Raw genomic sequence first — 23,403 nt, 5'->3', positions numbered from 1 at the left:
AAAAACATAATGTCCTTCAATTTGAGCCTAGGATTATTATTTTCCCTCCACCCCTAAGTATACCCCACACTGCCCCCAATAAAATATGACAATACTGCTTCTGCCACTCCTGGTGCTGCTTGCGTTCTCATTCAGTGCGGACCTGAGGTAACTCCAGCACTCACCATGGTAAACAGAAAGCTCAAGGAAGGAGTCAGAACTGCTCACATTAATTTTAAGGTGGTGGGCAGGATGGTTCCTTGGTACAATTTAAGATTAACAGGCATACACCACTTAGTAATAACCACTAAGTAAACTAAGTAAACTTAGCTTACTTAGTACACTTAGTAAACTAATGACAAGCAAGGCTTGTCAGTGAGGTGGATCAGATTCCAATTTGTCAGATGGCCAATCAGTGAAACAGAAACACCTGCAAAATTGGAAATGGAGGTTAAAGATGCAATTGATGTGTTTCAGCAGCAGAAGGAGGAGTCCAGTAAAAAGAGAACCCGCTACTTTACGCCAGAGGCTATTCTTACAGACCAAGGGCGCATTCTCAACTGCAATTTGGTTCCACTACATCCTAACTATTACAGGATAGTTTTCTCTGTTCTTTCATTTCCTTCACCATTCCTTTATTGTACATAAGGTTAACTGATGAATGTGCACAAGGATTTTTTTAAAAATTAGTGGCTAATGGTACGTGTTGATCAACACAAATGGAGATGAGAAGGGGAAAAATGCTTCTGTGAAAAGACCTCCTTGGCCAGGTACAGTGGCTCACGCCTGTAATGCCAGCACTTTGAGAGGGCGAGGCACCTGGATCACCTGAGGTCAGGATTTCGAGACCACCTTGACCAACATGGCAAAACTCTGTCTCTACTAAAAATACAAAAATTAGCCAGACCTGTTAGCACATGTCTGTAATCCCAGCCACTCGGGAGTCTGAGGCAGGAGAATCACTGAAACCTGGGAGGCCAAGGTTGCAGTGAGCCGAGATCGTGCCACCGCACTCCAGCCTGGGTGACAGAGCAAGACTCCATCTCAAAAAAAAAAAAAAAAAAAAAAAACACCTGTTTTCTCCCTTCGTGGGATGCACATTCAGCGGTTATCTTTATATTCCAATCTGTTATTTTGCTCTCATTGTTTTAACAACAGCAATATATACATATATATATATATATATATATATATATATATATATATATATATGTTTTCATTGTCAAACTTTTTGTTGTTATCTTGAGACCACTGTCAGGTATTATTACCAATAGTCATATATATATGTGTATATGTGTGTGTATATATGTATATATGTGTATATATATGTATGTGTGTGTATATATATATATAAATCCTTGCATACCTTGTTCAGTTGGAGAATTCTAATGTTTTTCATTTATCATTGTAACACGAAGGGCAAATTTTATAACATTTCTGTACCTACCTCTTATATGTAGGACAATCTGTCTTTAAGTGAGGATCAATTAGTTGATAAAAATGATTCCCAGATAGTTTTTCCTTCAAGTCAAGCACCCTGTTGTTTAAATAAGTGTCTTGTTTAAAATGAAAAAATGTGTAATGCTATGTGATCTTCACCAAGATGCGTTAACCATAATTTCACTAACTGGAATTATAATGTAAAAATAACTTAAGAGAAAAATGAGAGAACTCACTGTAGTTGAAATATTATAAACACACTCTTCTTTTTTTCAGTTTTTTATTTTGAGACAGGGTCTCCCTCTGTCACCCACGCTGAAGTGCAGTGGTGCAATCACGGCTCACTGCAGCCTCGACCTCCCAGGCTCAAGCGATCCTCCTGCCTCAGCCACCAGAGTAGCCACCACAACAGGCTAATTTTTGTATTTTTTTTTGTAGAGACAGAGTTTTGCCATGTTTCCCAGGCTGGTCTCAAACTCCTCTGCTTAAGCGATGTACCCACCTTGGCCTCCCAAAGTGCTGGGATTGCAAGCATGAGCTGCCAAACTCTTCTTATTTTCCCAACACATGGTCTGTATAGACTACCTATTTAGACATATCTAATGAGGTAAAAAATACATCTGCATCCCACTTGTCAGTTGGCTTACAGCCCATATATTTTTTTAATATTATATGTGTATTTCTGTATGTATATATTTTTAAATATTGGAGTTATCCAACATTTATAATCATTTTGAACTAAGGTTTTCATTGTTAAACCTTTGGTTGTTATCTGGAAACACTGTCAGGTATTATTACCAATAGTCAGATGAGATACCCTCATATCCCCTGCTCTATGCAACACGTTCCTCCTGGGTGTTCCTAGGGATGGGTTTGGGATGAGTGGGCACCCATGTCCTGGGGCTCCACAGCCTGCGCTGTCTGCAGCAGATGGATACAGCGAGGGTGTCTGGGGCGGGTAAAGAGCCCCAGGTCTGAGCTCAGGGCTGCAGGACTTAAGATTTTTCTTGCCCAATTGTCTGGCCTTAGGGAAGTCATTTGACTTTTTTTCCCCCATGTAACTTTTCTTAACTCTAGTCCTTTGTCTATCAAATGTGGCTAGGAATGTGTCTTTTATAGGATTTTGAAAATGAAAGGTGATAATAAGTATGTTTGTGTGTTGAAGAAAACAAAACAACGTGCCCATGCCCTGGGCTACACAGGATGGGACTGGCCTCTGCCGAGGCTGCCGCTTCCTCCACACTTTACCTTTGACATAGAAAGACGAGCCCTAGACATTGTGTTCATTAGACTCAACTTTTGAAGTCAGACTGTAAGTTGGTAGATTAATTAGAAACTGTGAGGCTTTGTCCCCATGCCATTTCTTTAAAAGACCTCCTAGTATCATAGAAGAAAGTCAGGGAGTAACATACAGATTGGTTTTGCTCCAAGATAGTTACACTGCTGTCCTTCTGGCTCAACTTCTTTTCAGTCCAGGGCTTATTTGAAAAATAAGTCTGCCAGCTGAATTATCTCTAATTATACTTGAGGTTTTTCTTTTAATCCCCCAAAGGGAAATTTTCAAGGAAAACAAAGAACTAGCCAGAATAAAGGCTGAAATTTCACTGTCAGGAGCAAAACCAATGGTAAATTTACATTATGTAATAATTAGCTTACCAGATTAATCAGTGCTTCAACATTTAAATCATTTTTGCTGAGCCTGGACTTTGTGTCCCAAGAATTGTCTTCTACAACACTTCTTTCCTGAAGATTGAATAGAAACTTGGTTATTGGAGGCAGGTCTTGGCATCTCTGAAAACTCAGTACTGTGCCCGCAGGAGGCCCTCAGAAGCCTCTGCCTTCAGCCCCAACCACAGTGTTCCCTACACACAGTGAGTTAAGTGCTTGCAAATGGGATGCCACTCTTAAATTTTATGTTTTTTAAAAATAGCCTTTGCTTCCTTTGAACTACATAATACTTGAAAACTAAATCCAGCAAAGCTCCCTCTTCCCTGGGAGCCAGGGGAGTCATGCTGGGCTGGGGCTCCTCCCAGGCTTAGAGACTCACACACATTCCTGGATAACAGGCTTCTTTTTTTTTCTTTTTCTTGAGACAGAGTCTCACTCTGTCACCCAGGCTGGAGTGCAATGGCACAATCTCGGCTCACTGCAACCTCTGCCTCCCAGGTTCAAGCTATTCTCCTGCCTCAGCCTCCTGAGGAGCGGGCTTACAGGGTCCGCTACCACGCCCCACTAATTTTTGTATTTTTAGTAGAGATGGGGTTTCGCCATGTTGGCCAGGCTGGTCTGGAACTCTTGACCTCAGGTAATCCTCCCGCTTCGGCCTCCCAAAGTGCTGGGATTACAGGCGTGAGCCACCAAGCCTGGCTAGGTAAGAGGCTTCTGCCTCAGCTCTGCTCTGTTCCTTCTCAGTTGAGGGCAAATAGGTTATTTTATTTTTAAGATCCAGAAGGAAAAGCTCACAAAACTCACTCCTTTTTTTTCCACCAAGTGAAAATGTGTCAAAAACAGTTTGCATACCCTTTCTAGACCTGCATATTTAAATAAGGCTTATTCTTTCTTCACTACCTTGTTAACTATTCTTACTGTGGCCTCCCGAAAACTTAGCACATTTTTTTAAAAAGCCCTCCACCCCCACCCCTGCTGCCTGCAGCACCGCACCCCTGCTGCCTGCAGCACCGCAGGGTCCACCCTAGCAACAGAGCAATGGTCCTGTGTTTATGTTGAGGGACGAGCATGGTCAGCTGTCGTTATTGCTGCCTTCTTCATCAAAGACGAAACTACCAATGGCAACCCTTGGATGTTCAGGGATGATGCTGGAAGAATAACTTCAATTTGTAACCAAGCCTCCTTTTACCTTACTCTACTGAGGCAAAAACAAATTTTTATTTTGGAGATGCCACATTGCTCTGGCAGCCTGAGCCTCTGCAGATGAACCCAGGTCTGCAAAGCTGCAGCCAGCTAGCTCTAGTCCTAGATGGCAGGAGGTCCCGCCTGAGCCTAGGTGCTTCCTGTCTGCTCCAGGGAGTCTTCTAATGATTTCTTTTGTCCTCTGCTCTGTGGCTGTCTCATATCAGCCTGGCATGTATCCATACTTACGGTTTGGGCAGAGGGAGGAGACCTACTTTGTTTTTGTTTCGTTTTGAGACAGGGTCTCACTTTTTCACCCATGCTGGAGTGCAGTGGTGCAATATTGGCTCACTGCAGCCTCCACCTCCCAAGCTGAATTGATCCTCCCACCTCAGCCTCCCAAGTGGCTGGGACTACAGGCACACGCCACCATGCCTGGCTAATTTTGTTCATTTTTTTTAGAGACAAGGTCTCACTATGTTGCCCAGGCTGTTTTCAAATTCAAGTGCTCCTCCTGCTTTGGGATCTCAAAGTGATGGGATTACAGGCGTGAGCCACTGTGCCCAGCCAGTATCTTGCACTCCAGCGTGGATGATGGTGTGAGGCTGTCTCAAAAAACAAAAACAAAAACTCTCAAGTTGGGCCAAGATTAAGATAATGCAAACAGCACACAATTGTATTGTGGATCTCACAGATAAGGGAGCCATCTGTCTGGGAGATCACCTGACTACACAGCTCACATGAAAGTTTATGCATTAAAATTCAGGTGTCATCATGGAACCCCCAGACCACCTTGGCTATTTTAGAACCTGCTCACTTACAATCGGGCTTTGTTTCCCATTCTGGCTCAGCAGCAACTTACTTTTTTAAATATAATTTTTTCTTTGTGGATAGGACATTGATTTGGCGTAGTAATTTTGTTCGAACCTAAAATTGGCAAGGTCACTCATTTTATATTATATGTTTAATTGCCAGAATTTTTACAGCTTAATTTTAGATTCCGATGCTATCTTTTACTTAGTTTTTATGGATGAATTCAGAGGAAGTAACATGGCAGAAACTTTGCACATTTATAAGACAACAATCATTCTGTGTTGGTGGGTCTTTGCCTTGGCTCTCCAGGACATATAAGGAAGACCATAAAAAAAAAGCTCGGAGAACATGTTAGGAATTTTTCTCTAGGATGGAGCATAGGCAGACACTATTTTCCAGGGACATTCTAGTCATTGCTGATGCTACTGCCAGCAAACACTCAGCTGCCTGGATTAGGGGCCAGAAATAGTTGTGAAAATGACAGGTAGAGTTCAGGAACAATTATAATTCTGGCGGCCAGCCATCACCATGGTTGCATGGTGTCAGTGTAAACATTATAGGCAGACAAAAACCAGGAGCAAATAATCACTGGGCAGCAGGATGATAGGTAGGTAGGTAGGTGGATGGATAGATAGACACATGGATGGACACACACACACAGTCCTGGATTTGACAGATAATCCCTATTACACAAGCCTCTCTGGGAGGGTTGTTTTTTTTTTTTTGAGATGGAGTCTTGCTCTTGTCGCCCAGGCTGGAATGCAGTGCTGCAATCTTGGCTCACTGCAACCTCTGCCACCCAGGTTCAAGGGATTCTCTTGCCTCAGCCTCCTGAGTAGCTGGGATTACAGGCACCTGCCACCATGCCCGGCTAATTTTTGAGTTTTTCGTAGTGACAAGATTTCACCATGTTGGCCAGACTGGTCTCGAACTCTTGACCTCAGGTGATCTATCCACCTTGGCCTCCCAAAGTGCCGGGATTACAGGCGTGAGCCACTGAGCCTGGCTGGAAGGGTCTTTAAAACAATTATCTTAGAGAAGCTTTCACTTTCCCCTCCTTTGTCTCCTGAGGCTTCTGAATGAATATCCAGTTTAAAAAATAAACCCTAATGTAAGGAAAATCAGCTTTTCTATTTTTATCCTAATTCAACACTGACATTTAGCTGTGGTTCTTCCTCCTAGAGGTCTCTGCATTTCTTTTGTGGGCTTTGTGCCCAAGCTCTTTAGTGTTAAATAGTAGAGAATCAAATGAGAATCGAATACGTATTTTTTCTAATTCAGTTAAAAAAAAAAAAAAATCAGGCCGGGCGCGGTGGCTCAAGCCTGTAATCCCAGCACTTTGGGAGGCCGAGACGGGCGGATCACAAGGTCAGGAGATCGAGACCATCCTGGCTAACACGGTGAAACCCCGTCTCTACTAAAAAATACAAAAAACTAGCCGGGCGAGGTGGCGGGCGCCTGTAGTCCCAGCTACTTGGGAGGCTGAGGCAGGAGAATGGCGTGAACCCGGGAGGCGGAGCTTGCAGTGAGCTGAGATCTGGCCACTGCACTCCAGCCTGGGCGACAGAGCAAGACTCCGTCTCAAAAAAAAAAAAAAAAAAAAAAAAAAATCAAAGAAATTTCCAGGCATTAAGGAGTTTTGCATTTTTCCAGTTTTATTACAGGCAGACAATGTAGCAATAGAGGGCCTGATTTCCAGCAATAAGGAACTTTCAGCCCAAATTTCATGCATTATTTTATGAACATGATTAGCTGTTCGGGTCAACAGCCAGTTGAAAAGACGTCATTCAGTTTGAATTTTATTTGGCAGAGGAACTTGAGGAGAAAGAGCCTTAGATGAACTGCTCCAAGTCATCGTTCCCTTAGGTGTCAATGATCCCAGAAATGCTTCTCACCAAGAGTTAGGTCTTTCAAACGTGAGAGTGGCACTTCAGAGGAGGAAGCACCTTAGTTTTGTCCTTATTCCTTTCTTGCTGCAAAGAGGGGCTTTTCTGGGATCTGTATGCCTGGGGTTTGAGGCAATAGCTTCACCCTTAGGAATAAAAGTGGGTGAAAGAATCCAATAAAGTTTCCAGGGAGTCAGGAATTAGCAGATGTTGAAAGGACTTCGGAAGAATTTGGAACCTGTGTAATGTGGTTATATGTGTTGATCTTTCCCTTTAGTGAACCAAGGGAAAATGAGTGGTATTAGAGGCCTGGCTGCTGTTTTTCAGGTTTTCGTAGGCTAAAGGATGGATAGAGACTATGTCCACCCTTTTGGGAAGAATTATCTCCACAAATTTCAAAGAGATGGTGGCTGGCATAATGAGACAAAAGCGGCAGCCTCTGACAAGCAGAAAGGGGAGTCTGGACTAAATGCCCATCTGGTGTTCCCACCCCGGGATTCCCATCCCAGCCCGCGCGTCCTGTTAACAGGCGCTAATCATGCTGCACCACCTATTTATGTATTGGCCTCATCCTCCACAAAGGCAGGAACTGTCTTATTTTGCTGCCCAGTCCCAGGAGTTAGCAGAAGGTCTAGCATGTGGTTAGCGCCTGCAAATATTTAGAGAATGGAACTAAAAAGATGAGGAATTGCCCTCTGCTTGAAAAGTTTCCTGAAAAGGTCGATTTAGGGGCAAGGCAACCAGCAAGCACAGCTCCAGCCTGTAAAGGGCTTAGATATCCCAAGGCATTTAGACTCCTCTTGGGATGGCCGGGCGTGGTGGCTCAAGCCTGTAATCCCAGCACATTGGGAGGCTGAACCAGGAGGATGGCTTGAGCCCAGGAGTTCAAGGCTATGGTGAGCTATAATTGTGCCACTGTACCCCAGCATGGGTGACAGAACGAGGCCCCATCTCAAATAAATAAATAAATAAATAAATAAATAAATAAATAAATAAATAAATAAAATAAAAACTCCTTTCTCAGGGAGATGCTTGTGATTGGGAAGAATAAGCCACTTGGGCACTTTGTGGGGAAAAGGGAGGACTAAAGTAAGGGTTGTGCTATGGTAACAGCAGAAAGGTAGGTCTTTTTTTTTTTTTTTTTTTTTGAGATAGAGTCTAGCCCTATTGCCCAGGCTGGAGTGCAATGGCGCAATCTTGGCTCACTGCAACCTCTACCTTCCTGTTTCAGCGATTCTCCTGCCTCAGCCTCCCAAGTAGCTGGAACCACAGGTGTGCCTCACCATGCCTGGCTAATTTTAGTATTTTTAGTAGAGACGGGGTCTCACCATGTTGGCCAGGCTGGTCTCAAACTCCTGGCCTCAAGTGATCCACTCACCTTGGCCTCCCAAAGGGCTGGGATTACAGGCGTGAGCCACTGCGCCCAGCCAAGCATGGGTCTTAATGACAGCAGGTCATGTGCTGCTGAGTTCATTTGGGGCAGCAGGCAGAGGGGATGCTGCCACCAGCAGTCCTCCGTGTGTGCTCCTGCCCGGCCCTGCACTGTCCTTTAAAGAAGCATTAACAAATACTTCCAGAATATCAGGTTAATAGGGCAACAAATCATTTGCCTGCTAGGGGTGCTCATAAGTCTCTTACTCCTAACAGCCCTCCATAATGAGTTTGTGTTAGGGACTGCCATCTCACGCCTTCAAACATCAAAGGTGACTTTTCTATGGGCATAAAATGGTTCTAAAACAGTATTTTCCCCTACATAGAAATCAGCTATGTGAATGACAACATAATTCTCAGCATTTCTTGAATCCTGGTTATTTCATGTAACCAAGAATGCTTGGATTCTGAATATAGTACTTGCAAAATTATTCTTTTTTGCCTGACGAACTACTTTATTAATTATTTATTTATGTATGACAGAGTGTCACTCTGTTGCCCAGGCTGGAGTGAAGTGGTGTGACCTCTGCTCACTGAACCTCCCCGGGTTCAAGTGATTCTTCTGCCTCAGTCTCCTGAGTAGCTAGGATTACAGGCGTGCCACCATGCCCAGCTAATTTTTGTATTTTTAGTAGAGATGCGGTTTCACCATGTTGGCCAGGCTGGTCTTGAACTCCTGACCTCAAATGATCTGCCCGCCCGGGCCTCCCAAAGTGCTGGCATTGCAAGCGTGAGCCACCGCGCCCAGTCAGAACTCACTTTAAACCCATTTTTTTTCTTCAATGAATTTGAATCTCAGCTAAGAAAAAAAAGAACTATTCTTAGTTTCAACCCCCTCAAAAAAAATTCCCCTGAAGTTCTCTCAGGGCTCAACTGTATAAATGGCAAAGCAAAATGCAAATTTCTAACTTTCCCCCACAACCAAATAGTGTTGCTCAAGTTAACATAGTGCAGTTCACGCTTTTAAGTGGCTTAAGTATTACTCATATTACGAAACTACAAAACACCCTTTTTAATAATACTTCATGAAAATAAAATTCTTTGGAGAAATGACAAGTTAAAGCTTCCCAATAGAGCTTATATAATGGTTTATGAATTTCTTTATCACGTGGGTCTAACTCTACAGAAAAGCAATGTCATAAAAATTCAGCAGCAACTTTACCTTCATGAATAAACTGAATGTTGTCTTTGGGTCACATTTTGTTGGAATAACATTTCCTTCAAAATCTTTGATCTTTTTACCACGTTTCTTCAGCAGAAAATATGACAAAAATTCCAGAGGTTTGTCCTAAAGAATGCCCCCCACCCCGCCAAGAAAAATTCTCATTTAAAACATTCATCTGAAATACAGGTGACAACAGTGCAGCAGAAGAGAGAACACACTTTTTAGCAGGGATTTCAGGTTTCTACCTAATTAATTTACATGTCCAGAAAACAGAGTGACTAGTACTCAATTCGAGTCAGTACATGAGACTTTCTAGTTAATCTCATATTCCAGTTACCATACGTACTCTTGGTTCTCAACAATTTGTCACAATCCAGTTAAGACACCTAAGTTTTATGGGAGGGTCTCTCAAGATCTTTGGAACCAAAGTGGCCCACACCATCCCCTCGGCCAAACGAGGAAAGGGAACAGGAGGGATCTTGTTGTCTTTCACGGGGAAGAGGAAGGCCTGGGAAAGAGGCTGCAGTAGCAGAATTGCTAGGAAAAACATGCTGGGCCTCTCAAATTTGGTTCCCTCTCAGGCTATAGGTTTCAGCACCATCCAAATTATATCATACATGGTTATTTTTAAATAATTAGTTGGAAATAAGTACACTGAACTGACACCAAGCACGCTGAGTAATCCTTCGGTGTTTTGGGAGACAATGTGGGGGCATCTCTGTGAATATCCCTGCTCATTTTATCAGCAAGACTCGCCAAAGGCCTTTCGTCATTGGGCTTCTGAGACTTCACAGAAGACAAACTACAGCTAATGCAGCTTCGCAGCCCCCACCCAGTGCAGGACAGCTACGCCCAGAGATGCCTGGTGCAGACCCAGAAGCCACACTGAAACAGGAGCAGATACTCGATAATAAGGAGAGAGAGAACGTGTGCAGAGACAGTGTTAAACTCACCCACAAAGTAGAATTATGATGGTGGAAGAGAAAGATTTGAGACTCTCCTTGAGAATTCCTTGGAAACTGGAGAATTTAGGTTATTGAATATGTTAACATCAGCCCTATCTCCATCCTATTCGTATTCCTGACTCCCCTCAGATGGAGAACTGCACGTCGCATTTTCTTTCTTTCTTTCTTTCTTTCTTTCTTTTTTTTTTTTTTTTTGAGACAGAGTCTCTGTCACATAGGCTGGAGTGCAGTAGTGGCACGACCCCAGCTCACTGCAACCTCCACCTCCGGGTTCAAGCGATTCTCCTGCCTCAGCCCTCTGAGTAACTGGGATTACAGATGCCTACCACCATGCCCAGCTAATTTTTGTATTTTTAGTAGAGATGAGGTTTCACCATGTTGACCAGGGTGGTCTCCAACTCCTGAGCTCAAATGATCTGCCTGCCTCAGCCTCCCAAAGTGCTGGGATTAAAGGTGTGAGCCCGGCCACACTGCATTTTCCTATAGCCATGCTGTCCTCTTTGGGGCTGTGAGAGCTGTCTGGAGACTGACCTCTCACCATTTTCTGAAATGTGGACTGGCTTCTTCTCACTGTTTTCTGAAGTGTAGACTGACCTTAATGAGAGAGAATCTTGGATCCGTGTCTGATGAAATTGTTTCTTTGGGCTTCTCCTACACCCATCCCCAACCGAATTACTGATTTGCTTCTTTCTGTTCTGTTGTGTTCTCTTTCCCTTCCTCTCTCATCTAGCCTCCCTTCCCTTCATCTTTTCCCATCTGGGTCACACCTTCTCAGGTTTCTCCTCAAACTAGGAATTGGTTTCACTGTTGAGTAAAGTTTATGTGAAATATAAAGCCACTAGCATATTTTACACATATATAAAAAAAAGTCACTTCTGACTGAAATTAAACACAAGACAGAAAACAGGGCACAATGTAATAAACTTTAAATAACCTAGAAGATTTTCCTACTTGTCTGTTTTGTGTACTTAACACATCTTGTGCCCAGAATCCCTTAGTGGCTGTTCTTATAAACTGATGTAATTTCTCTGAGGAACTGTGCGCTGAAAGGGATAAACTAGTCAAAAAAATTAATAGTAACTGCAAACAGAATTTATTTAAATATTGGTTTTCATAGTTTACTTTCTTCAGAGAAAACACTTACAGAATCGTCTTTTGACAACTCCATCAATCCATCTGCCAGAGCTTGTGCAGTCTCTTGGTTGCTCAGAATGTTGGTCATACCCATGGTGTCAAACATAAACTGCCCTGTAAATATAAGGCCACATGCCCTGTAATTGATTTATGCAAGAAATGTGATTTAAAAACAACAACTCAGTCCTCACAGTTGCTTTTTTTTTTTTTTTTTTTTTGAGACAGGATCTTACACTGTTGCCCAGACTGGGGTGCTGTGGCAAAATCATAACTCCAGCCTTGATTCCCTGAGCTCAGGTGATCCTTCCGCCTCAGCCTCTCAAGTAGATGGGACTGTAGGCATGCACTACCATGCCTGCTTACTTTTTTAACTATTATTTATTTATTTATTTTGAGATGGAATCTCGCTCTTGTCACCTAGGCTGGAGTGCAGTGGCGCAATCTGGGCTCACTGCAACCTCCGCCTCCTGGGTTCAAGCAATTCTACTTTCTCAGTCTCCTGAGAAACTGGGATTACAGGCGCCTGCCACCACGCCCATCTTTTTTTTTTTTTTTTTTTTTTTTTTTTGTAGTTTTAGTAGAAACCAGGTTTCACCATGTTGGCCAGGCTAGTCTCGAACTCCTGACCTCAAGTGATCCTCTTGCCTCGGCCTCCCAAAGTGCTGGGATTACAGGCGTGAGCCTGTGCGGCCAGCCAATTTTTTAACTTATTGTAGAGATTGGATCTTGCTATGTTTCCCAGGCTGGTCTCAAACTCCTAGCCTCAAGCAATCTGCCCACCTCAGCCTCCCAAAGCATTGGGACTACAGACATGAGCCATCGTACTGGACCCACAGTTGTTTTTTAGTGGATAAAAATGCAAAGAATAGCAGTAAAACTTCTATTACCCAATGAGGATTTCTACTATGATAAAATATAAAATGAACCAAAGTAATCTAAATGTCTAGCATATAAAAAGTGCCCACTCTGGCAAAGCTGATATTGAATGAAATGTATAAATTGGACAATAAGGAGAGAGCATGTGAAAAGGAGCTCAATAAGTTTAAATGTTAGACTTTCGATCCTAACAGAAGTTCCTCTATCTTCTTATCTTTGTGCTCAGACATTTTTCTTTTTTCTTTTTTTTTTTTTTTTTTGAGAGAGGGTCTCACTCTGTTGCCCAGGCTGGAGTGCAGTGACGCGATCTCAGCTCACTGCAACCTCTGCCTCCTCGGCTCAAGCAATTCTCGTGCTTCAACCTCCTGAGTAGCTGGGATTACAGGCACACATCACCACACCCAGCTAATTTTTCTATTTTCCTGTGGAGACAGTGTTTTGCCATGTTGCCCAGGCTGGTCTCAAATTCCTGAGCTCGAGCAATCCACCTGCCTCAGCTTCCCAAACTGTTGGGATTACAGGCATGAGCCACTGCACCAGGCTTCAAACATATGAATATTTTAAAGTCCAAAGTAAATAACATGCAAACATACATACACAGACATCTTTTAATTTTTAAAATATTTTTAACACGATGCAGTTATTTAAAAAATTGTTGGGCTGGGCGCAGTGGCTCAAGCCTGTAATCCCAGCACTTTGGGAGGCCGAGGCGGGCGGATCACAAGGTCAGGACATCAAGACCATCCTGGCTAACAGAGTGAAACCCCGTCTGTACTAAAAAACTACAAAGAGAAATTAGCTGGGCGTGGTGGCAGGCGCCTGTAGTCCCAGCTACTCGGGAGGCTAAGGCAGGAAAATGGCATGAACCCAGGAGGTGGAGCTTGCAGTGAGCCGAGATCGCGACACCGCACTCAAGCCTGGGTGACAGAGTGAGACTCCGTCTCAAAAAAAAAAAAAATTATTTTTCCATTTTCTTCTCATTGCCTACATATATTATTTCATAAATACTCTTATCTTTAGCCAGGTGTGGCAGCTACTGGGGAGGCTGAGGTGGGCAGATCACTTGAGGTCAGGAGTTTGAGACCAACCTGGCCAACAAGGCGAGACCCCGTCTCTACTAAAAATACAAAAAATAGGCTGGGTACAGTGGCTCACGCCTGTAATCCCAGCACTTTGGGAGGCCAAGATGGGCGGATCACTTGCGGTCGGGAGTTTGAGACCAGCCTGGCCAACATGGTGAAACCCTGTCTCTACTAAAAATACAAAAATTAGCTGGGCGTGGTGGTGCATGCCTGTAATCCCAGTTACTCAGGAGAATCCCTTGAACCCGGGAGGCGGAGGTTGCAACGAGCCAAGATCACACCATTGCACTGTAGCATGGGGAACAAAAGTGAAACTCTGTCTAAAAAAAAGAAAGAAAGAACTAGGAGAAATACTTTCTCCGTGTTTACAACTTCATAACCATTTTTAAATAATGGTTGAACACCTCCTAAATGTGATAGAGTAGGTAGTACAAATAAGCAGGAAGGCAAATCCCTGTTTTGGAGGCATTTATGTAAAGAGACATAGGACACATATTGACAGATATCTGCATGCACACTTGTGTGTTACAGCTCTTGTGTAGATGGTAACTATGTAAACAGACCTTAAATATGGAGCTGGGCAGAGGAAAAGAAGAAAGGCATAGGTAGAGGGTGATTTGATTCATACGGTGTTTTAGTCAGGCGGAAAGTAGTAGGGGAAAAATTGAATAGATAAGAATAGTTGCAGATGAGAAAAAGAAAAACTCTTTACCTAGATGGTGAAATATACTTAATTTTACAGAATGGACTAATTTAGGAAAAGATGCAAAGTGGAGGAAGTAAACTGATTTCAAAGGGCTCTGCTGTGATCATTCATTCCATCATGGGGCTGGGATGTGAATGGAAAAATTCAGTTCAACCATGTCCAATAGACTCAGCAAAGGCCCATGGAGCCCATCACTAAATTATATATTTTAGATAGAAAATAAATAGAACTTACATTGTAGAACAATTTATGTAATAGTTGCTGGGGTATAAGAGGTGCTTAACTTTCAGAGCAAACTCTAGTGGGAAAAGTGCACAGCTCTCTGGCTTAGCAAACAGCAAATTGTGTCTAGGTAAATAAGTGACAAAGAATTAATAAGGTGGTAAAATGTTAAAATAAGAATCAGCTTCAACATTTTTGAACCTGAATATATTTGTTCTTAGCGGGTATTCATTATATTTGAAAGGAAGTGTGAGCAACCTAGGAGATAAAGTTTTACTGGAGTTAAGATCTTACTTGCGCCACAACTAGTATTCACTCGGGATATGAAAGCAACTTCATAATTAACCTGCAACAGAAGTAGCAAGACTGCTTACCTATCATCCTGCCGCTGATGCTCTTCTGCAGTTCCTTGAAGAGAGGATACAGCTGCTTCCTTACTGTTTTCAAGGTTTCTTCTAGGAAGTCTGTGAAGCTGGACCATGTCTGTAGCTTTGCTTCGCAGAAGTAGATGGAAGAGGGGGCCTTTCCCCATTGGGATCCCAGCCAATCACTAAGAACTGACAAGATTTTCTTCTGTTATTATTGCAGGCTTGAGCTCAGATGAAAGAATTCTACGTCTTGTTTAAAGTACAACAAAAACTTAGTTGCATTTGTATTGAGTTTATTATTGTTTCTCATTAGGAGACTAAGACAAACACCCATCCTCTGTTTTCAAAGGTAAAATTAGAAACTCAAAAAGGATTCAATGAATCATTTCAAATGCATCTCTACTCTTTGATAGCTTAGGCTGACGTATTCCATTCAAAGTTAAAAAAAAAAAAAAAAAAACAGCTGCTGGATTGTGCATTGGGAAGCTGAGAAGTCATCTAAGGAAGAATGCATTGCTTTATCTTTCCAGTCTACAAGTGAAAACACAAGAAATCCCACACTACACGGCTTGCCCATCAGGCCACTGAAAGTCAACCCTGTCATAGCCAAATCCCTATCTTTCTTAAATTATGTCAAACTGCTACCTCGCTCTACAAATCCGTCTATAGGACTATAGCAGATGCTTAAAGAAAGTTTCTCTTCTTAAAAAACAATGACTGGATGATGCACTGGTATGTTACATTTGATTTTCTGTCCTGAGTGGATACATAGCCTTACTTGCTTTGTTTCCTCTGCTGTTACTGATAGACATGTAGAAAGCTTCACAACGTGTTTTTGTTTTTGTTTTTGTTTGAGACAGAGTCTTGCTTTGTTACCCAGGCTGGAGTATAGTGGCGCGACCTCGGCTCACTGCAACCTCCGCCTCCCAGGTTCAAGCAATTCTTGTGCCTCAGTCTCCCAAGTAGCTGTGATTATAGATGCATGCCACTACTGCCTGCCTAATTTTTGTATTTTTAGTAGAGACGAGGTTTCACCATGTTGGCCAGGCTGGTCTCTAACTCCTGAGCTCGTGATGCTCCTGCCTGGGCCTCCCAAAGTGCTCGGATTACAGGTGTGAGCCACCGCACCCAGCCACAACATACTTTTTTTTTTTTTTAAATAAGGAGAATGAGAACAAAAGAGGGAAAAGGAGGATGAATAGGAGGAAGGAAAGGCAGAGGAGGAGAAAAAGAAGAAAACCTGTTCCCAGCCAGATGTGGTGGGTCATGTCTGTAATCCCAGCACTTTGGGAGGCCGAGGTGGGTCGATCACAAGGTCAAGAGATCGAGACCATCCAGGCCAACATGGTGAAACTCCATCTTCACTAAAAATACAAAAATTAGCCGGGCATGGTGGCAGGCGCCTGTAGTCCCAGCTACTCAGGAGGCTGAGGCAGGAGAACCGCCTGAACCCAGGAGGCAGAGGTTGCAGTGAGCCAAGATCGAGACCATGCCATTGCACTCCAGCCTGGCGACACAGCAAGACTCTGTCTCAAAAAAAAAAAAAAAAAGAAGAAGAAAAAAAGAAAGAAAGAAGAAAGGAAGGAAGGAAGGAAGGAAGGAAGGAAGGAAGGAAGGAAGGAAGGAAGGAAGGAAGGAAGGGAGGGAGGGAGGGAGGAAAGAAAGAAAAAAAGAAAGAAAGAAAACCTGTTCCCTATTACCAGCAACAGTGTTCATAGCCTGCTGCACTCTGCTAGGCCAGTTCCTCTCTCCACAGAGCCAAATATGCTATCATTTGGTGACGTTGCTATATTAACTAAAATTAGCAAGTGACCTCTGCTTCAAAACTATATTAGGTCAATGCACTTTTGTTTTATCTATAAAGAATCTTTTCCCTTACCAGTTTTACAATTGTGCCAGTTTTCCCAAGTTCTAAAAGGCCCTTGGCATTTAGGAGTAGAGAAGCAATGCTTTATATAGTTTGCATCACTCTCAGCCCTACTTGATAGGAATCAAGGGTGTTTTAAAGCAGAAAATGACTGGCGTCAGTGTAACAAAGCAATTTGACTCTCTTGTTGGTCAGCCCATGTTACATTTTAATCTAAATTTGCAGCTTTAGTACCTAAATGAAAGTTTGCTTTCAGGTGTATTTTCTCTGATTGTTTTTCCTCTCAGATAATGCTACTGTAATGGAAACTAAGCCAGCCTCTTTGCCATCTCTTCGTAGCTACAATTTATTTTTCCAAATAAAATCATATTGACTATATTTTACCAAGAAAAGTTACTCTTTGTACTTATTATTTTTCTAGATCAGCAACTTTGCTTAATTGTTAAAGATTATGTTTTCAACAGAGTTTTTGTAAATGATGGTTTGGGGCAAATATGTACAATAAATAATTCTCTTCTAAGCAAATGACTGAATGATGTGAGATTACCCAGTTTGGGAAGTGATAGCGTTCCTTCAGGGGAGGAATGAAAGAGAGTAATGGATATCAGCCATACCAGTACTATTAACTGGATTTTGTCTTTTGATGATCCTGGAGTTGGCTTGTGTTATTGGACATGGCACTCAGTTCCCATAACACTTACTGTGCTGGTAAGAGCCAGTTGCAATCCCAGTGGGGGCCGTAAAGAACGTGCCAGTTAGTTGAGACAGCTGGGAAAGAACTTCAGTTCCTGCCTCTGTGTAGTCAAAAATACTTTTGTTAGTTTACTCATATGTTTTGCCATGGAAGATGATATAACTTGGCTATTTGTTCCCTCCAAATCTCATGTTGAAATCTAATCCCCAGCATTGGAGGTGGGGCCTGGCAGGAGGTATCTGGATCATGGGGGCAGATCCCTCATGAATGGCTAGTGCCCTCCCCTTAGTGATGAGTGAGCTCTCACTCTGAGTTCACACAAGATCTGGTTGTTTAAAAGTGTGTGGCACCTCCTCCCTCTGTCTTGTTCCCGCTCTTGCCATGTGACACACCAGCTGCCCCTTCACCTTCTGCCGTGATTATAAGCTCCCCGAGGCCCTCAGAAGACGCCAAGCAGATGCCAGTGGCATGCTTCCTATACAGCTTGGAGAACCACGAAGTAATTAAACCTCTTTTCTTTATAAATTACCCACCCTCAGGTATTTCTTTATAGCAATGCAAGAACAGACTAATCCAGAGCAGTTAAATATTACATACGGGCACTAAAGAGATGGCCAAGAAAGGCCACTAGCAGTTCTCGTCTTCCATTCAAACCACTCCATTGAACAGTCCATGAACACTTTATAGTTCACCCCTAAATACTGAAGCCGAAACAATCTGAGGACTAAGCTACAGGATGGGGAAAGAGGGCATGGAGTTTGATTTGGGGCTTATTTTCAGATTTGGAATACCCAGCCCAAAGAAAGAGAAAAATCTATATATTTTTTCTAAAATAGTCTGACTCAAAGGATAAGTCTCATTGTAAGAGGACAGATTTTAAAAAGTTAAACACAGGATGGAATATGATGGCTAAAATTTAGCGCCTTCCCTGAGCAAAGACTTCATGACTTCACCATGACTTCACCAAAAGCAATTGCAACAAAAGCCAGAATTAACAAATGGGATCTAATTAAACTAAAGAGCCTCTGCAGAGCAAAAGAAACTACCATCAGGGTGAACAGGCAACCTACAGAATGGGAGAAAATTTTTGCAATCTATCCATCTGACAAAGGGCTAATATCCAGAATCTAAAAGGAACTTAAACAAATTTACAAGAAAAAACAAAAACAAAAACAAAACAACCCCATCAAAAAGTGGCCGAAGGACGTGAACAGACACTTCTCAAAAGAAGACATTTATGAGGCCATCAAACACATGAAAAAAAGCTCATCATCACTGGTCATTAGAGAAATGCAAATCAAAACCACAATGAGGTACCATCTCATGCCAGTTAGAATGGTGATTATTAGAAAGTCAGGAAACAACAGGTGCTGGTAAGGCTGTGGAGAAATAGGAATGCTTTTACACTGTTGGTGGGAGTGTAAATTAGTTCAACCACTGTGGAAGACAGTGTGGTGATTGCTCAAGGATCTAGAACCAGAAATACCATTTGACCCAGCAATCCCATAACTGGGTATATACCCAAAGGATTATAAATCATTCTACTATAAGGACACATGCACACGTATGTTTATTGCAGCACTGTTCACAATAGCAAAGACTTGGAACCAACCCAAATGTCCCTCAGTGGTAGACTGGATAAAGAAAATGTGGCACATATACACCATGGAATACTAGGCAGCCATAAAAAGGAATGAGTTCATGTCCTCTGCAGGGACATGGACGAAACTGGAAGCCATCATCCTCAGCAAACTAACACAGGAACGGAAAACCCAACACCGCATGTTCTCACTCATAAGTGGGAGTTGAACAATGAGAACAGATGGACACAGGGAGGGGAACATCATACACCGGGGCCTAGGAGGGTTGGGGGGAAAGGGGAGGGAGAGCATTAGGACAAACAGATAATGCAGGCAGGGCTTAAAACCTAGATGATGGGTTGACAGGTGCAGCAAATCACCATGGCACATGTATACCCATGTAACAAAGCTACACACACTGTACTTGTATCCCAGAACTTAAAGTAAAAAATAAATAAATAAATAAATAAATAATAAAAAATAGCCCCTTCAGTGGCACAACATATACAATGAATTATTTAATTCAGCATACAGGTTGAATTACTTGGAATGAAATGGGTAATTTATTTTAACTATTTGTGGTCCAAGAATAAATACTCCAAAATGCTTCAATTGCTTCATGAAACAAGATGACAGCAGCTGAAAGTTTGGGATGTCTCTCACTTACTGATGTCTATAGCACTTTCATTGACAAATTCATCAATGAAATCAAATAGAGAGTCCAATGTACATACATAGTCAATAGATTTCAACAAAGGTGCAAATTAAATTCATTGGAAAAAGGATAGTAGTTATAAAGAATGGTGATGAAACAACTAGCCATGTGTAAAAAAAAATTAACTTCTATCCATATCTCATATATTACATTAAAAAAATAGTCAAGTGGATCACAGACCTAAAAGTCAAACTTAAAACTATAAATCATTTAGAAAAAACATAGGAGAAAATCTTAGTGGCCTTTGGTTAGGTAAATCGTGTTTAGATATGATGCCAAAGCATGATCTATACAAGAACATTTGGTATATTTGATTTCATCGAAATTAAGAACTGTACTTCAGGCTGGGCGCAGTGGCTCATGCCTGTTAATCCCAGCACTTTGGGAGGCCGAGGTGGGTGGATCACCTGAGGTCAGGAGTTCAAGACTAGCCTGGCCAACATGGTGAAACCCTGTCTCTACTAAAAATATAAAAAAAGTAGCTGGGCATGGTGGCAGGCATCTGTAATCTTGTAATCCCAGCTACTCAGGAGGCTGAGGCAGGAGAATCGCTTGAACCTGGGAGGCGGAGGTTGCAGTGAGTCGAGATTGTGCCATTGCACTCCATCCTGGGTAACAAGAGTGAAACTCTGTCTCAAAAAAAAAAAAAAAAAAAAAAAAGAAGAAGAAGAAGAAGAAGAACTCTGCTTGAAAAGAAACTGTTGAAAGAAGGAAAATATGTCACAGACTGGAGAAAATATTTGCAAGTTACTTATCCAGTATGTGCAAAGGGTTCTTAAAACTGAATAAGAAACAAACAACCTAGTCTTTAAGATGGTCAAAAGAATGGCAAATAAGCATATGAAAAGATCTTGAGCATCATTAGTCATTAGGAAAATGCAAATTAAAACCACAATGAGATAACCACCACATACCCACCTGAATGGCTAAAATTAAAAAGACTGACCATACCAAGTGTTAGAATGATGGGCAGCTAGAGTTCTCAGATACTGCTTGTGGAAATGTAAAATGCTGAAGTCACTTTGGAAATCAGTTTAGCTGGTGTTTTTATAAAGTTAAACATACACCTACATATAACCTTGCCACTCTACTCCCAGGTATTCATCCAAGAGAAATGAAAGCATATGTTCATAGAAGCTTTATTTGTAAAAGCAGAAACCAGGAAGAACTCAAATTTATCTATCAACAAATTAATGGATAAACAAATTGTAGTATACATGTACAATGTAATAATTCCCAGTAGTAAAAAGGAGACATTGATACATGCATCGGATGGATAAATCTAAAATAATGATTGAGTGAAGAAAGTCAGACAGATAATACGTACTGTATGATGCCATTTATAGAAGATTCTAGGTCAGTGCTCACTTTGGCAGCACATATACTAAAATTGGAACAATACGGAGAAGATTAGTATGGCCTCTGCACATGGATGACCTGCAAATTTTTGAAATGTTCCATATTAAAAAAGAAAAAAGGAAAAGGAAAATTCTAGGCCAGGTGGGATGGCGCATGTCTGTGATCCCAGCAGGCTGAGGAAGGAGAATTGCTTGAGCCTAGGAGCTCAAGACCAGCCTGGGAAGCATAGGGAGACCCTGTCTCTACTAAAAATAAAAAAATTAGCCAAGTGTAGTGTTGTGTGCCTGTAGTCCCAGCTACTCAGGAGGCTGAGGTGGGAGGATCACTTGACCCCAGGAAGTCGAGGCTGCACTGAGCCTTGATTTCACCAGTGCACTCCAGCCTGGGCAACAAAGCAGACCCTGTCTCAAAAAAAAAAAAAAAAAAAAAAAAAAAGGAAAATTCCAGAAGATGAAAACTAATATACGTGAAAGCAAGACCAGTGGTTGCCTCAGGTTGGGGGTGGGGAGAAGCAGGAGAGAGAAATTATGGAATGGCACGAGGAAATTTTTGGGGGCAATGAATATGTTCATTTTCTTGATTTTTCTTATGGTTTCATGGGATAAGCATACATATGTCAAAATTTAGTCAATTGCACACTTTAGTTATGTACAGTTTATTGTATATTAATTATATTTAAAAATGTTTTTAATGCCAAAAAGAATGAGTCTCAGATTCTCAGATTTTTGGCTTATGCAGTAACTGTTGAATGATATTTTTACTGAGGAATCTGGGGAAGGGGTAGGTTTGGTGCTGGGAAGGCAATCAAGGGTCTGATTTAACTTTGAGGTGTCTATTAAATGTGAAAATTAAACATCCAGTATGAAGATTCCAAGTGGGAATTAGATATGAGTCTGCAGCTCAGAGATTTCAGAGCTGGAGACATGAATTTCGGGGTTCTCAGCATACAAATTACATTTAGAGTCATAGTGATATGGTTTGGCTGTGTCCCCACCCAAAATCTCATCTTGAATTGTAATAATCCTCATGTGTCAAGGGTGGGACCAGGTGGAGATAATTGAATTAAGGGGGCAATCTCCCCATCCTCTTCTCGTAAGAGCGAGTGAGTTCTCATGAGATCTGATGGTTTTATAAGGGGCTTCCTCCTTTGCTCAGCTCTTATTTTTCTCCCTCCTGCCGCCATGTGAAGAAGGATGTGTTTGCTTCCCCAGTCATGCAGAACTGTGAGTCAATTAAACCTCTTTCCTTTATAAATTACCCAGTCTCCGGCAGTTATTCATAGCAGCGTGAGAACGGACCAAGCGTGAGAACAGACTAATACACATAGGAATAGTGAGACTGCCTAGGGAGGACAGTGCGTATGTGGGAAAGGAGAGAGGCTAGGATCAAGCCATAGGGAATATTTAAGGATCTTGCAGAGAAAGAAGAACCTGCAAAGGAGACAAGAGGGCACTGAGGTAGGAGGAAACGGGGAGTGGGTGGTATTAGGGACACCAAGAGAAGGAGTATTTCAAGAAGGGGCGTTCCTCTGCATCAGATGCTTCCAAGAAGTAAAGTGAGATGGGAATGGAGCAGGGACCACTGGATTTGAGCACATGGAAGTCACTTACAGTCCTCCAAAAGCGGTGCCAGTAGAGACAGAGACCCATTGGAGGAGCTTGAGGAGAGTGTGGGAGGTGAGGAAGGAAGGCCTTGAAGCAGCAGCGTCAACATAACCTGGAAACTTGATAGAAAGGAAAATTCTCCAGCCCCACCCCAGACTTAACTGAGTCTGAAACTCTGCGTGGGACCCAGCAATGTGTAGTTTAACCAGCCCTCTAGGTGATATGGATGCACGCTCAAGTCTGAGAACCTCTGGTCTTGTCAATTTAAAAAGTGGCGAGGGAAAGCTTGTTGTCCTTTTATTTTTTTAAAAGACAGGAGATACTACAGGTGTTTCTGTTTGATAGAAACAATCCAATAAAGAGAGACATGAGGGTATAGGAGAGGATTGGATGTAGGAAGTCTAGAGAAGATGAAAGGCAATGGGCTAGATTCCAAGTGCAGTATCTGATCTTGTTTGAGACGGGTGCTGCTTCCATCAAGGCAGAAAGGGAGACAGAATACAAAGTAAGAGGTAGAGCTAGTGATGGATTCGATGGTGAGGGGAAAATTAGGGAGTTCCCATATGATTCTGTTTTCTCAGGGCAGAAAAAGGTGAGGTCAAAGCTGAGAGACAGGGTTATTGAAAGATTGTCTAAAGAGAAGAGATAAAATTGTCATCTCAAAGAG

The 23,403-nt window shown here is 42.2% G+C and overlaps 1 protein-coding gene and 1 non-coding gene across 2 annotated transcripts in view; one reads left to right on the top strand and one right to left on the bottom strand.

Annotated features, from left to right (window-relative positions):
* Positions 1–23,403, bottom strand: part of ECT2L (epithelial cell transforming 2 like) — a 111,768-nt gene that overhangs the window by 25,006 nt on the left and 63,359 nt on the right. Inside the window, exons 10-13 of the mRNA XM_010379507.2 lie at positions 17,486–17,578; positions 14,924–15,106; positions 11,674–11,777; positions 3,076–3,162 (exon numbers count right to left, since the gene is read on the bottom strand). Of these exons, the coding sequence (XP_010377809.2) occupies positions 3,076–3,162; positions 11,674–11,777; positions 14,924–15,106; positions 17,486–17,578 (467 nt within the window). The remainder of the gene's footprint in view (positions 1–3,075; positions 3,163–11,673; positions 11,778–14,923; positions 15,107–17,485; positions 17,579–23,403) is intronic.
* On the top strand, positions 21,134–21,240 carry LOC115897089. Its single transcript, XR_004057036.1, has one exon. It is a non-coding gene; the product is annotated as a U6 spliceosomal RNA (small nuclear RNA).

This window comes from Rhinopithecus roxellana, chromosome 4 (assembly GCF_007565055.1).
Source record: "Rhinopithecus roxellana isolate Shanxi Qingling chromosome 4, ASM756505v1, whole genome shotgun sequence".
In the NCBI taxonomy this organism is placed as follows: Eukaryota; Metazoa; Chordata; class Mammalia; order Primates; family Cercopithecidae; genus Rhinopithecus; species Rhinopithecus roxellana.
This window is presented reverse-complemented; position numbering and strand designations above follow the sequence as displayed.